Source organism: Colobus angolensis, unplaced genomic scaffold (assembly GCF_000951035.1).
Source record: "Colobus angolensis palliatus isolate OR3802 unplaced genomic scaffold, Cang.pa_1.0 Scaffold90, whole genome shotgun sequence".
Taxonomy (NCBI): Eukaryota; Metazoa; Chordata; class Mammalia; order Primates; family Cercopithecidae; genus Colobus; species Colobus angolensis.
In genome coordinates this window covers 2,727,507-2,743,663 of record NW_012122932.1, presented here as the reverse complement: position 1 = coordinate 2,743,663, position 16,157 = coordinate 2,727,507, and the positions used below count along the sequence as shown (strand labels likewise).

General features: G+C 36.9%; 1 protein-coding gene across 3 annotated transcripts in view; it reads right to left on the bottom strand.

Moving 5' to 3' along the window:
* Positions 1-399: 399 nt before the first annotated feature.
* The window catches only part of FBXO38 (F-box protein 38), a 59,343-nt gene continuing 43,585 nt past the window's right edge, over positions 400-16,157 (bottom strand). Inside the window, exons 15-22 of one of the 3 annotated variants that reach the window (XM_011931516.1) lie at positions 15,076-15,585; positions 9,386-9,486; positions 9,173-9,275; positions 4,754-4,920; positions 3,457-3,602; positions 2,723-2,826; positions 2,014-2,127; positions 400-1,268 (exon numbers count right to left, since the gene is read on the bottom strand). In XM_011931516.1, coding sequence (XP_011786906.1) covers positions 1,090-1,268; positions 2,014-2,127; positions 2,723-2,826; positions 3,457-3,602; positions 4,754-4,920; positions 9,173-9,275; positions 9,386-9,486; positions 15,076-15,585 — 1,424 coding nt within the window. In that variant the 3' untranslated portion in view covers positions 400-1,089. Of the gene's footprint in view, positions 1,269-2,013; positions 2,128-2,722; positions 2,827-3,456; positions 3,603-4,753; positions 4,921-9,172; positions 9,276-9,385; positions 9,487-14,850; positions 15,589-16,157 lie in introns of all 3 variants that reach the window. The other 2 variants (XM_011931515.1, XM_011931517.1) reach the window with 2 other exon arrangements.

The following is a 16,157-nucleotide window of genomic DNA, read 5'->3' as shown; positions in this document are numbered from 1 at the left end:
TGAGGTCGGGAGTTCCAGACCAGCCTGGCCAACATGGTGAAACCCTGCCTTTACTAAAAATACCAAAAATTAGCTAGGCATAGTGGCGGGTGCCTATAATCCCAGCTACTCAGGAGGCTGAGAGAGGAGCATCAGTTGAACCCGGGAGGCAGTTGCAGTGAGCCGAGATCATGCCATTGCACTCCAGCCTGGGCAACAAGAGTGAAACTCCATCTCAAAAAAAACCAAACCAAAACAAATGAACAAAAAAAGTTCTGTGAGTTGAACATCTTGTTTCAGAGCTCAGAAATTGGATTACACTGGAATCGTACTTAGATACAACTCTATATATACACTGCTTTTCTGAGCAGTATTTGCTACTCTTCTTTAAAAAGAGGGATTCAGGTCCAAGGCAAGAGAAAAGTTTTTAATAAACTTTTATTTTACATTTAAGATAAAGCATATACACAATTCAATGTGGAAATAAATTACTAGAAATACTTTGGAAACTTTTCCATTTCCCTCTCAAACTCACTTTTTTTAAAGCTCATAAGTCTTTTTACTTGATTTTAAGAAACATGGCAACTATAATACTAAGAAAGAAGTACAGCTTTGTACAGAAACATATATAGCCTTGTCTGACTATAAGGTTTAGTTGGTGTCTTAGTAACAACAAAAAAGCACACAAGACACAAACACTCTTCAACAGGTTTACTCCAACAGCTTTGCTCAAGAAGAAAAAGGCACAGATTTAAAAGGATGACAATAATCATTAAGAATGAAGTAAATGGAGACGCAGTCAAAAAATGATACTTTATGAATTAAGTCAAGAAAAACAAAAGTCTTTCAAATTATCTGTCTTCATTAAAATGAATTTTTAAATTAAATTGTATAAACATATGATATAAAGTTGGTACTTTAGGAAGCGTCTTTGTATATTTTTTATGTACAAATCTTTGTATACAATTTCGATGTTCCTTATACATTCCCTATATAGCAGACTGAGCCAGGACCTCCCAACCGTATGCCTCAAGTCCCTGTGGAACACTCTGGCAGCTGGATGGTCCTATTTGCTTTCTGACAAAATAGCTGGAAAGGAGGAGGGACCAATTAAATGTAGTCATCTTCAACTGGCTCTCCATTGACATCACAATAGTGGATAAAAATTGCCACTACTCGCTGAAATACACCCTTCTTCATCTGACGCATCTCTGAAATTTCCTCCCCTATTGTTTCCATACAGATGTCTGCAGACAGCTGTCCTTTCCTTCTAGGAGCATAGATAGTGCCTTTGAAATGAGAAATAAAAGGAGAGACACATATGATAATCAGAATCATTTGGAAAATCACTGATTAGCTGGTCCATAGGATATTCCCATATACTGCACTATAATGTAACTGATGTATGAATAGCTCAAGGAATGGGTCACCACCAGTTTATTCTTATGTTTGATGCCTAAGACAGCACACATGCTTAAAGTCTCAAGGTAAAAATACTATACCAAAGGTCATCAAAGGTAAGTCAGACATGTGTACATGTAGTTCATAAAATCCATTTCCTTATAAAGTATTTTTTTAAAACTTTGGTTAACAATAAATATTCAAGTATGCTACCACTTAGAGAAACTACATTCAAAAATTTCTCCCCAAATTTCTACACCTAAATTGTAAGTTTCCACACAATAAGCAGCTCATAACTAGCAGGAGAATAATACAATTGGAACAATTTTGAAACAATATAGGTGAAGAATTATTCAATAAATAATAAGATTATAAATACTTAGGTAATACAAAGATCTTGTAGGGAAATCTGTCCAAAGGAATCCTTTCTACCAGCCTTTATATATCCCTAGTAAGTCCACTGAACATCTATTGTACAAATAAAGAACTGCTTTGAAGTGAGTAAATAAAAAACATTTATATGGGAAACCATTTAACACTGCACTACTCCTAATTCACAAAAAGATATTAAGTATGTAACACAGTAGGCTATACTTAAACTAGAGAATAGATGTCAAGTCAGGTCATAATTACTTTCTTCATCATCTTCAAAGTCGTATCGAGCGAAGCTGTTGGGCTCTGCTGCTCGTAATGACCTCAGCCAAGGGAAGTCAGAAATCATGGAATATGGAGCTCCATCCACAACACCTAAAAGAAGACAAATGTAATATTGCTAACTGGTGTGGAAGTGCTGATAGAGCCAAATTCTGCAGTATTTTGTAAGCAGAATGTAAAATATAAAATAAAGAGAGTGAGTCAGGTGTCATCAAATCATTTCCAGCTATCAAACTACAGTAATTTGTAATTTTTATGTTTTATGTTTCACCACTGGTTCTGATTGTCCTAGAAATAGTAAAGACTCATACAGGCAAAGCAATATTCATCTGGCTCCCACTTCTTGCAGGTATTGAAATCATCCATGTTTTGAAGAACTGTAAGACTCCCATTCATATCTTCCCTAAGGCATGTCCGGTCATCTAGTTAATAGCTATTTAACTTTTCCTTTTTAAAAAAAGTGTAATTCTCTACATTTGGGTTACTGCTTGCTGTAAGCCCAAACCAGTTTGACTGATTGATGGATCATTCATTCATTCATGAATGAGAAAGGGCCATGTTTTGTTTCCCAGGCTGGTCTTGAACTCTTGGGCTCAAGTGATCGTCCCACCTTAGCCTCCTGAGTCGCTGGGATTACAGGGGCAAGCTACTGCACAGGCTATTTAACTTTCTAAATATTTGTAAATACCTTCTAAAGTATAGATTTCTCTCCCCCAGGGGTACTTGGGGTATTTCTTTAAGTCTTCTTCACTTCGAGTGGCTTCAGGGAAGAATTCATATTTAATGAGCTCTCTGGAGGCAACAGGAAAAATTAAGTAAAAATTACAAAACTGGAAATAATTAGTGTCGGGTAGGAAGGAACCATCAAAACTGTTTCAGACACAGATTCTACCAGACATCTTAAACAAAATATTAAATACCTAACACAAGTAGGATACAATCAAGCTAGAGAATCCAAGTGTAGTCAGGTCAAAACTACTTTCTTCACTATCTTCAAAATCCTATCAGGGAAAGAAAGTCACTTTCTAAGCACATGTCTTCTACACAAAAGGTGCTTAATGCAACATTAATATAAAAAATATATAAAAGTCAAATTTTCTGATGATATAAAATATCATAGTCTTAAGATCTTCTTCAAACTGATCTTTTTTCATGCCTCAAGGCTAAATAATGTTACAAGTACATGTACAATTTTTTCTTGTAATTTTTATCTGAGTTTTAAAGATCATAAATACATACGTATGCTTTTTAGTTTTAAGTCCTCATTTCCCTCGGCTTCTCACTTATGTTAACTTCAGGATAAGCTTGTCTGAAAAGCTTAGATGGAATCATTTAAAATAAAGAAAAATTGAGATTTGCTTCTGGGAGTCCCTGCTATGAGAAATGACTAAAAAGGCTTTTAGGGGCCACAGAGTTACTTACTGATTGATGTTTGCTATAGTGTCCATCCAGCTGCGAATGCGCACCTTATTCCGGACATTGGGAGGGTTGCTGAATTCATGGATAATACAGATGTGATAGGGGTAGGGACCACTAAACAGCTTCTGCTCCAAAGTCAGCGTGTCCACCTGCGGAAGACATCATAAAGAGACACCTTCAACAAAGAGAATGCCTTAGAAAGCTCTCTCCTAGAGCTTCAACAATCTTTCCACGGACCTTCCATTTTGAAATCTCTGGCTGATTTGAAAATCAAATAGTCACATACAGACCTGAAAACAGTTTGTCATGCTGGGAATAATTTTGCAAACTCTTCTGTCTAGGGAACTTGGCAATTTATATCTCACTGTTATATTTAAATGCTTAGTAAAGCAGAGAATCCTGATTGAGATAAATGATGTTAGTCAACTCAGAATCTACTTCTGGGTATGTCCTTTATTAAGTACTGACTGCATTATAGAACTGTGAATGTGTAGTAACATATACCCTATTGAAATGGGACTGCTGCCCAGTCTTTAAGAGAGAATGCATTTTCTTGTCTTCTAGGAGCCTTTGATAACATTGCTTTTTTCTCATGGCATGCCCCTCTCCCATCTCTAGTTATGAAATCTCACTCTGCCATCTCAGTGGCATATATGTTTATCTCCCTTTTGGGAAGGCAAACTCCTTGAGGGAAGGATCATGTGTTGTGTATTTTTTCGTACCCGGCATATTGTAAGTTTTGAGACGCTTGACAATATGATGAACTGACTCTTTTGAGGCCAGGCTTACACACTGATTACAAAGGGGCATTTAAAATTTCCTTTAAATCCTCTTTTGGCATTAAGCACAGAACCTTATATACAATATACTCTTAATAATGATAATGACACTAATAGTAGTTATATGATGGCTTACTATATACTAGCACCTGTTTTAGAGTTTCACATATATTAAACATCACAATAATCCTGGGTATATCATTATTATTCTAATATTACAGATGAAGAAACTAAGACATAGAAGTCAAATAATCTGCTACAGGTCAGACAACCAGAAATTTAATCAGGCAGTCTGAACCAGAGACTGTGCTCTTAACCACAGGTAACTTTTAATAAGTATAAAAACCTGTTGAATAACAACTCCCTGAATCATATATAACTTGTAAAAACTAAAATATCATTACTGTAGGTTGGAAGTGAATGAATGCCAATGCCAAATCCAAAAGGCTAAAGACTAAAAAAAAAAAAAAAAAAAAAAAATCACAATATGTATATCATTGGAAAGGAGCAAAGCTCATTACCTGCTGCATTGGGCGTAGGTATATGATGCGGTTTCTCTCGGGTGGCATTCTTAGTATCTGGTCTAGTACCTGATCCATGTTCAGTTTCTTGCACTGTGCATAGTCAAATCGGTTTACAATTGGTGCATTTTCTACTTTTAAATGTTTTAGTACCCTGCACCTGGTAGCTACAAAATGAAAACAATGGTAAGCTCTATACATATCATCTTCGGAGAGATGGCCTAATTTTTGTTAGCACAAAATACTGCAGTAACAAACATCTTTAACATAGGTCAAATAATATCATAGAGTACAAATGGCAGTTAACAAAAAAATTTGAAAATGTGGTTGTTTAATTCAAAAGAAGGTAGAAGGGGCACATTAAAGCGTCTTTTTCTAAGATTTTTACTGTTAAGAAAACCAAGCCCTAGAAAATGACTTGCTCAAACAGAAACTGTTTAGGAAATATTTATTTAAAAAATGAATAACTATTATACATTTTTATAGTCAATAATCAGACCTGAAATAATTCACCTATATTACCTTACATTCACTCTCAGGAATGAGCAGAGTTGGATTTTAACTCCTGTCACAAATGTAAAAGCAGAACCTTGAAAAAAAAGACCCAGAAACACATTTGGGTATTTTGGTCTAAAGCTATTCAGTCCAATATAGTAGCCATGTGGTTAGTGGTTACCATCATACTGAACAGTGTACACACAGAACATTAAAGTTCTATTGAAATGCTGGTCTAAAACATGATTAGTTTTTCTGTTTGATATACAAAACATGAAGTCAGAAAAAAGTAATTTTGATATAATAAAAACATTTAACTGAACTAGTATACAAACTTCAGAAAAATATTTCCTTCTCTTTTTTTTAATCTCAAATTTCAACCTGGTCCAATTTTCATTGCAGACTGCAACCAGGTCCAACTTGAGAGAGAAGATCAAATGGAAAAGATTGTAAAACCACAGGCTGATTTGCCTGATCTTTTTAACATTTCACAGACATCTTCTGTAACATCCTTGACCCAAATGTCATCATCGTCTTGCGCAATCTAGTGTAACTAACTTGACATTTAAACACTAAGCGAGGCTCTTGCCTCTCACATTCATTTTCTCCTTCTGTGACATGGTGGAAAGGAGGGGAATTGGTGTTGAGGACAGCAAAAGAGGAAAGGAAAGCGCTAGATGACAGTAAGGATCCAATGGTTGCTAGCTATAAAATCAGACATGGCTAAGGTCAGTTCTAATCTCATTTAATCATCTCTTCCGTCATTAACTTAGCCACTATCTACAGACTAAGCTAAGATCCTCTCCCCACGATAAGCTGAGCCAAACAATTTGGTTTAAAGGGGAGAAGGTTGGGCCTGAGGCCATGTGATCCATCATTAGGTTAGAGAATGTACAGGAAGAATCATCAAAGTAAAAAGAAGAAAACCAGTCAGATTCTTGGAGAGCTCAGAGTAGAGAAAGGAATGGAATGAGGTGCCAACTGGCAGAGTCCAAACATTGAGTTTTACATTCTCAGAGCTCAAAGGGTGTAGGGACTGACAGAACGAAAGTTCTTCCAGTGCTACTGAAAGGCTAGGGTGAGTACCCCTACTGTTACGAACTCAGCTTTTGAAGAGCTTGTGTTCTCTATTGTAGAAGGAAACTCCAATAGGAGACAGTGATTTAAGATGTTTTAGGACCAAAGACCTCATTGGCTGGGATAGAGAAAAGTACTACTTCTTCAGAGTAAACAATAGAGCCTGGGGTCCCCAAGGTCTGAACTTTTGTAGAATTCATAGTAGTGCTTGAATCTCAGTTTCATCTCTCCTTTCTTGGATTCTCCTTAGTTTATGACAAAATATTTGGTAAATACCTTTTAACGGGATTTCTTTGTTTAGTACTAATATGGCAGGAGACGTAAAACAAAACAAAATAAACCTCTTCATATTTTTTGTATTACAGCTTGACTAACCTTTATCTGAAATACTTGGGACCAGAAGTGTTTTAGATTTCAAATTTTTCTTCAAATTTTGGAGTATTTGCATTATATACTTACCCTAATAAAAAATATCTGAAATCTGAAATGCGCTCCAATGAACATTTCCTTTTAGCATCATGTCAGTGCTCAAAAAGTTTTGAATTTTAAAGCACTTGGGCCTTTTGATTTTTAGATTAGAGATACTCAATGTGTAATAACATCACTAGGCATTACTAGAGGTCAGATCCTGTACACACACTGTGTGTGTGGGTGTGTGCACATATTATGTATATGTACATATACAGGCATTTCTCATTTTATTGCACTTTATTGTGCTTCACAGACATTGCATTCTTTACACAAGGTCTGTGACAACCATGAATTGAGCGTCCACTAATGCCATTTTTTTAGTAAGCATGTGCTCACTTTGAGTCTTTGTGTTACATTTTTAATAATGCTTACAGTATTTCAAACTTTTTCATTATTATTTTATCCATTATGGCGGTCTGTGATCAATGATCTCTGATGTTACTATTTTAATTGTGGGGTGCCACAAACTGCACCAATGTAAGTGAACTTAATAAATGTTGTGTATGTCTTGACTGCTCCCCCAACGGGCTGTGCCTCTGTCTCTCTCCCTTTCCCTCAGGTCTCCCTACTCCCTGAGATATAATGATGTTGAAATTAGGCCAATTAATAACTCTACAATGGCCTCTAAGTGTTCCAATAAAAGGAAGAGTCACAAATCTCACTTTAAAATAAAAAGATAGCAATGATTAAGCTTGATGAGGAAGTCACGCTGAAAGCTGAGACAGGTCAAAAGCCAGGTCTCTTGTGCCAGTTAACCAAGTTGTGAACGCCAAGGAAAAGTTCTCGAAAGAAATTAAAAGTGCTATTCCAGCGAACCCACAAATGATAAGAAAGCAAAAGAGCCATATTGCTGATATGGAGAAAGTCTAAGTGGTCTAGACAGATCAAACCAGCCACAACATTCCCTAAGCCAAAGCCTAACCCAGGGCAAGGCCCTCAACATTTGGGCAAGACTCTCCACCAGCAAAAAGATTATGACTTGCTAAAGGTTCAGGTGACTATTAGCATCTTTGAATAATAAAGTGTTTTTATTTTATTTTGTTTTTTTCTGAGATAGAGTCTTGCTCTATTGTCCAGGCTGGAGTGCAGAGGCATGATCTTGGCTCACTGCAACCTCTGCCTCCTATGTTCGCTTGCCTCTGCCTCCCAAGTAGCTGGGATTACAGGCATGAGCCACCACGCCTGGCTAATTTTTGTACTTTTAGTAGAGACGGAGTTTCGCCATGTTGGCCAGGCCGGTCTCAAACTCCTAGTCTCAGGTGATCCGCCTGCCACAGCCTCCCAAAGTGCTGTGATTACAGGAGTGAGCCTCCGTGCCTGGCCAATGAAGTGTTTTTAAATAAAGGTACATAAATTTTTTAAAAAAATACAATGCTACCTCACATTTAATCGACTATAGTGTAAGCGTAACTTTTATGTGCGCTGGAAAAAAAAAAAATTCATATGATTTGCTTTATTGTGATATTCCTTTTATTATGGTGGTCTAGAACCAAACCTGCAGTGTCTCTGAGGTATGCCTGTATACATATACATACAGAAACATATCAATCATTGCATTTAACTTTCACAAATGCTTTATGAGTTAAGCATAATTACGCAGTTTACAGATTGAAAAAAATGAAGACAGAAAATTATATAACTTGCCCAAGACAAGGAAATAAGTCAGATCTTCATAATTTTACATGGATGGATATCTAAAATATAATTTTGAATAAAAAAGGTAAAATTAATAGATCAATTATAGGATATACTATGTAACTAAAATTTTAAGAAATCACAAAAATTAATACCCTATGTTTGAGACAGACACATATATAAAGAAAGATATAAAAGATACACTGGAAAGATATATGTTCAATACACGAGTATAGATGGTGGGAGCGGATGAGATTAACAATGAGGGACACGAGACTAAAAAGAAAAAGGGGCTTGGATAAATGATAATGTGCCATGAAGTAAAGATACAATTAATCATCTCAATCAAATACAGAGCAGTTATACACTTGAGGCCCAGTCGGCGCTTCCCTCAAAAACCATGTCCAAGTCACCCAGCTGGTAAATGACCAAGCCAGCAATCAAGCTGAGGTCTATCTGACTCCAAAGCCTATGCAGGCTGTTATTTGCTCTGCCAGAGCAGGCAGTAATTATCCTTTGGAGACAGGCTATTTTAAAAGATGAACCAAGTTTCTCTACATGATGCTCAGAAATACTACGGAGTAATACTCTGAGAACTAGAACAAAGGTGGAACTAAAGATAACCCAACACAATATTTCCTTTAAGAAAATAAGACAGTAATGTTATTACAGTATTCATGAGTTCCTAATTCTTTCAACTCATTCATGATGCTCATGTATAATACGGGCCCAAATACATACCATGGATGAACATCATCTTGGGACAGTCTTTAAGCACTAGATCTGTGATTCCACAATTGGTCATAGTGACTCCAACGAGATTCTTGGATTTTAATACAAGAACCTACAAGGAGAAAAATTAGAAACTATATAAAGATACAAACTTTAGTTTGCGCGCATTACTTAGGAACTGGGCTAGACTGTGATAAAGGTAAGTGAGGGTTTTTTCTCTACCTGCACATGGTCATCCTCGATCACAGGATCACTTGTACTGGTGGATTTATCTGCTGTCCGCTTCCGTTTCATGGCGTGACGTGGCTTTGTTTTGGCTACTTCTAAAAAAGGTAAAAAAAAAAAAAAAGAAAAACCAAAACTTTAGCCTTGCTTTCTTTCCCTCAAGCACATTAATCACATATGTATGAACACCATCAAGGCAATTCTCAAATCTACAATTTGGTTCCCAATGGAATACAGTTATATTGGTATTTCCAATGGATTGTTTCAAAACAGGATCACCCTCCATTACTTCAAACATATCTACATCAAATATAAAAACCCTTCTCATACCTAGGTCATCCTAATAATCTAATAAACATTCCTATTTCCAGTCTCTCTGACTCATCCCATCCTAAATACTATTGGTGAATTGAACTCCTATCTTTCCTACTAAAAAACTTTTAAATTATTAACTGAAGCTTAGTGAATGTTTCAATGCTTGACATTTGGAGCTATGCTTCAGCTCTGCCCATTCTCCACACCATACCCTAGTCATCTCCCACTGCTAATGCCTCCGAAGTCATCAATTGCTCTAGCTTCTTCTGCCCAGAACACCTTTTCTGATCTTACTTTTTGAAATACGACCCATCTGGGAAAGGTCCAACTCAAACACTTAGTTCTAACAAAGCACCCTTGATCCCCAAACATTACATACTGCCCTAATAGTTCCTTTTATACTTGTTTTGTTGGTCTATTTACGTAAAAGCTTGTTAAAGGCAACAACACTCTCTTAACTCATCTTTGTTTCAATGTCAGTCACTAGCAATGAGACAAAATGAACGTTTATTGAATGAACTGGCACTCAACATTTACAGAACGAATGAATGAATGAATGCATCACAGGTAAAACAGAATAACATTTACTGAGCACTTACTGTGTGTCAGGCACTGTTCTAAGGGTTTTACTTGTATTAACTCACTTAATCCTTACAATAGCTCTGAGATGGATTTATTGTTCTCCCTGTTTTACATATTAGGAAACTGAAGAACAGGAAGGTAGAAAAACTTGCCACAGTGCTAAATGGGAACCAGGAATCAAACCCAGGAAATCGAGCACCAGTTACTAAGCTAGAAAACCTGCAATCTTTCATCTGTCAAACCCTGGTTAATAAGGCCCTTATTTACTAGTACTGTTCTGAAGCAATACACTTCGAAATAAGCAAATATTGTCCTTATTTAATTTAAAAACGAGTGCTAAATTCATAGCTAAAACTTAAGCACGTATATATTCCAGGAAAATGCATTAGTCATCGTTCTCGTTTTTGATACTTAATCATACTGTAGCAGAGCATATATAGAATTAAATACAACTGACTTTCATGAATTAAATCACCACCACACTGTTTTTTTAGATAGTATTGCTAATTATAAACATTCCACTTGGTAATTCTGTAATATCAGTAATTCTGTAATCTCAAACATGAAAGATCACAAAAAACGACAAAGAAATGAGAACGAATACTGCAAATTCCCAAAGGCTTGGGCTTAGATGGGAACCTTAGAGATTTAGTCTGATTTTTTTACACAACAAAATCCTTTCTACACCACTGAAGTCTGTTAAATTCTACTGTGTAAAACAATTCAAAGCAGCTGCTTTGGCTGAAGGCCGAAAAGGAGCCCAAGAGCTCTACCCATCAAACTTCCTCCAAGGACCTTGAAACTAAGCAGAATTCTGGAGTTCCAACAAAACATGAAGACTACTAACCACACAACACAATGTAGGCCTTCTCCCATAGTATCCTGAAGGAACTTCATCCAAAATCAAATCATCTTCATTGACAAGCAACCTTCTAACAGCAGCACACTTCACCTGATAGCCAAAATTCACAATCCTTTTAAAACCTCTAATAAGTCCTGGCTCCCTCTCCCAGTAGCACAAAAATGAAAATGAACAAACAAAAAGCAAGCCTGTTTCCACTACTACATGACAGTGTTCTAGTAAGAATCTTCTCTCAGTAAATCTCCTTTTATGATCTGATTTTCAAGTATCTCACTTTCCTGGATTGCTCTCTCCCTTCCCCCTTAATTTAACAGAGTATGGGGTTCAAAATTAGTAAAGTTTCCTGCTCTCCAGGGTACCCAAACTAGTAGTTTACATTTTCTAAGAAAAGTTATAAAATGAAGTCACACTTTATACATATATGAGCTTGAAAAACAAACATTTCTGACACATAAGGAAAAAAGTTTGTATGTTTGTTGTTATTCTCTTATGCCTCCCTCCCTGTTTAGAGAAAATTAATTTTGTTTAGGAACTTTTTTTAGTAATTCAAAACATCCACTAGCATCAGCAATACCTCATATGATGGTGTCTATACTTATTATGTTCACAGTTACTATCTAAGCCCCATACCATGTGTAAGACATGGTGCTAAAGGATAGAAATATACTGGTGAAAAAGCAGAGACTGTCCTTGTCCTCATGGAGCTCACAGTCAACTAGAAAGGAAGACAGTAAAACAAGAAATTACAACAGAGTGTGGTTCACATTAATGTTGAAGATGCTACAGAAACAGAGAAAGGCAGATCAATCCAGTCTTGGGGTGTCAGGGAAAGTGTTTAATATTTATAGCAACTATTTTAATCTTAAATGTTATTCTTTGATAATCCAATTATTTATTTCTCTAATATTTACTTTACAAATTGTTATACAGTGAGGATTAAAAGAAACTTACAGGTATTTACTCCCAAAATATAAATTCACAAAACAATTATATTAGCTTCTAAAATGGCTTTAACACTCCACAGGGTCATAAATTAAAAACCAAATATCTCAAATGTTACTTTTTTTGAACTGATTTTTAAAAATCTTTAAATTCAAGTTTCTTCCTTTATTAGTTTGGATTTTTCTCTTTAAAAAACATGCCAGATTAAAAATAATTTGGGCCGGGCGTGGTGGCTCATGCCTGTAATCCTAGCACTTTAGGAGGCTGAGGCGGGTGGATCACCTGAGGTCAGGAGTTGGAGACCAGCCTGGCCAAAATGGGGAACCCCTGTCTCTACTAAAAACACAAAAATTAGCTAGGCATGGTGGTAGGCGCCTGTAATCCCAGCTACTCGGGAGGCTGAGGTAGGAGAATCACTTGAACCCGGGAGGTAGAGGCTGCAGTGAGCTGAGATGGCGCCACTGCACTCCAGCCTGGGCGAACACAGCGAGACTTCATCTCAATAATAATAATAATAATAATAATAATAATCTCAATAATAATAATAATAATAATTTGTAAGCCACCCAAATAACTTCTTGTTCTTTCCAAAAGGGACTTTAATAATATTAAAATCAGTACTTTGATATCTACCCCAAAAAACTACTATTCAAAGTAAATAGACATTTTTATAAACCTAAAATATATTAGCAAATAATTTACCTACTATAACCATGTTACAGACATTAGAAGTCTTCTCAAATTGAAAAAAAATCACATAATAAATGCAATAAGAAGCACTACATAAATATTTTCTTTATTTTAAATCCAGAGAATGATTTAACTTAAAAAAAGTTCTAGACATGAAAAAAGTCAGAATAAAATAGTTAAGGGATAAGCAGAACACAAGGCAAAAAATAACCTCAAAACTTCAATGGTTAATATGAAGGCTCTGTATTAAAAACAAAACAACAAAAAATGAAAAAACTTTATCAAGACACGTAAGTAAAACGGCAAACATAACAGTCCCTAAACAGGAAGACTCAGTGCTGTTAAAATGACAATTATGTTTCAGTTATCAATTGAATGAAATTCCAAACAAAAAGCAAGATTAGTTTTTGGAACTTGATAAAAATATTACAAAGCACATCTATAAAAATAAATGGCAAATGCATGGCTAGTCAAGGAAATTTTGAAGAAGAATAATGAAAGAAGATAGAACACTGGAACAGAATAGAATGGCCAGAGATTAACCTAAGTATGTCTAAGAATTTAGTAGATGAGAAAAGAGCATTTCAAAATAATAGCACAAGAACGGACATCCATAACCAGTACTGAAACAAGTTGGTGATAGTTTGGAATAAAAAATTAATATTAGTTCCCACAGATTGAAATAAAATTCCAACTGAACTAAGGAACTAAACTGAAATCAATGAACAAAGGAATAAGACGATGGGCACATCTATCTGAACCAAGTGTAGGAAACGCCTTTCACAGCATAAAAATGAACTCGTAAAGGAAAACACGCAGATCTGACTTTGCAAACATGAAAAACCACACAACAAAAGGTGTCATAGGAGGCAGATACTGTTTAATGGGCACAGAGTTTCAGTTTGGGATGATGAAAAAGTTCAGATGGTTGGTGGTGACAGCTGCATAACAAGGTGAATGTATTTAGTGCCGCTGAATTATACACTGTACACTGAATGGTAAAGTTATATCTTACCACCAATTTTTAAAAAAAGATATTATCAAACATTTACAATTGAAGCTGGGAAAAGTATTTTCACCATATGGCAGAACCACTGTTTGCAAAGCATAAAAAAGTCTTCAAATAAAACTCATATATTTCAATGAGTTTATGCAACTATGGTAACTAGCACACAATTAATTAAGGTCTCAAATGTATCTCATGAAAGCTTACTTTTGTTCTCTTTAGCTCTGTATGATTCAATTAGTTCTATTTAGAATATACAAAAAGCACTGACTGCCTATGTTCTGGGACTGATTTTAATATTTTAAAATTGAGGGCTACTTGAAGAAAATTAAAATACATTATTATTCACTGTCAGGTAGTAACGATACAATAAAGGCAGGAAAGAGTACTTAAAAATAAGATCAGAAATAGAAACAGACTTATGATTAATAAATGTGCTTACACCCATTCCACCCAATTCCTTGGCTATACATTATAACATTAATGAAATTAAATACACATTATTTGTTCTGAGTATTTTCACCAAAATAATTCTCAGCCAAACCATTTACTTACCTGCTTATCTCCTGGCAAACCTTACTTGAATTGAAGCAAAACTAGATTTCTGAAAAAATTACTAAGTACTGCAGAGACAGAGAGAGGGCTAGACCCAGGAAGCTGCACTGAGATGTGTTGCCCCAGCCCCAGCAACGTCAAGTCCTTGCCTTTTGGCTAAGGTTTAAAACTTCCCTAAGTTGAGACTTCTCTAAGTGTGTGATGGTAGCAGAGTTCATCTACTGGGGCTTAGGTGTCAGTCAGTGTTATATTTAGGGTAAATACACACAGTGCCACTTTCCTTAAAAGCTGAACTATTTGAGTTTTCCAGGTTGGACATTGCATAAACTGTTTTACACGCCCACCCACCAAACCATTGCTGAAAATTAGTTCAAAATCTGTAAGACCCACAAAACCCCAAAACAGAATTTAATTTGCCAAACTGGCTTTTTGTAAGAAAACTCATGAAACAAGTTCATGCCTTTCTGCAGCCCTACCCTGCAGTTGCTAATCCTAGGAGCATTGTCATACCTGACTCAGATACCAGCAGTACATGGGACAGTCTGCTCCTGGCCCTGGTTAGGGGCCTCCGAGGGTAGTCTTCATTAGACTGCACGTCACAACTCTCAGGCTGGGAGCTCCCCCTCCTGTCCTCACCTGTAGCCCCAGAGCCACTCCCATTAGTCCTCTCATCATGTGCTGGGCCTGAAGACCCCCCTTGTGGCAGAGTCCTAAAGGAAAAGGCGGATCTCGTACCATCCGGGCCATTCACAACACAGGCTCGGCTGGTTGAAGGACGTTCCTCATCAGAACACCTGCTAGTTCTCCTTTGGGATTCCTGGGGCCTGTGACAGCAGCATCTGGGGCAGACAGAACTCTCTGCATCTCCCTCCTCCATGGCCTCAGAGTCCTCTGACCCACCGGGGGAGCAGGCACACTGCCTGGACACATCCACTTCTGTAGGGCTAGGCTCGGAAGAGCCGCCGCTGTTCACCGTCCTTACAAAGTCGGGGCTTTGAGAAGCAGTGCTGTGTGAGCTGGAGTTTCCCACTGTGCTGGCGGTGGTGCTGCTGCAGCTGGGATAAACATCCTTGTTTTTTTTCTTTTCAGGAATATCCCTAGCTGCTTTCATATCGGCTTTGATCTGCTCACTGGTGACCTGACAGCCTTTCTCACAGCTGCTTTCCTCGAGGGGAAACTGCTTCGACTGGCCCATCTGATGGGAGTTGTACCTCTTTCGAAGTGGAGTCTTGCCTTTTCCACTTACTGCTTATAGAAAAAGAAGAACGGCCCGAGGAAAAGAAAAGATTTCAGTACAAATTCTGGACAACACGCAAGAGTAAATTTGGAACAGGAAATAATGTATACTAAACACTAATTTTCCTAAAGTATAACTGTGATCACATCATTGAGCTGCTATAAAATTCTCTATGGCTCCCTAGTGTCTACCTGGTTTATACTCCTTAGCTATGCCTTCAAGCCTCACTATGATCTAATTCCAAACCATCTTTCCATGTTGTCCCCTCCATATACATTCTACATTCCAGCTCCAGCTTTTCTCTCAATATACCCTTGCTTTACTACCTCAAGGCCTTTGTTCTCACCAATTTGTCAGCCCTGGGCCCCTACTCCATCTCTTCTGCACCCCCACCCCAAATCAACTGTGGTTGTAGTATGTGCCCTGTAATGTTACTACCTATTGTTTTTGACGTGACTCTTCAACCAGACTAGAACTTCTGTAAAGAGAGACCATGACTTACTCATCTCTATATCCCTCACAGTGCCTAACACAATACCTGGGGCACAATAAAGCTCAATGAAGATATAAAGGAATAAAT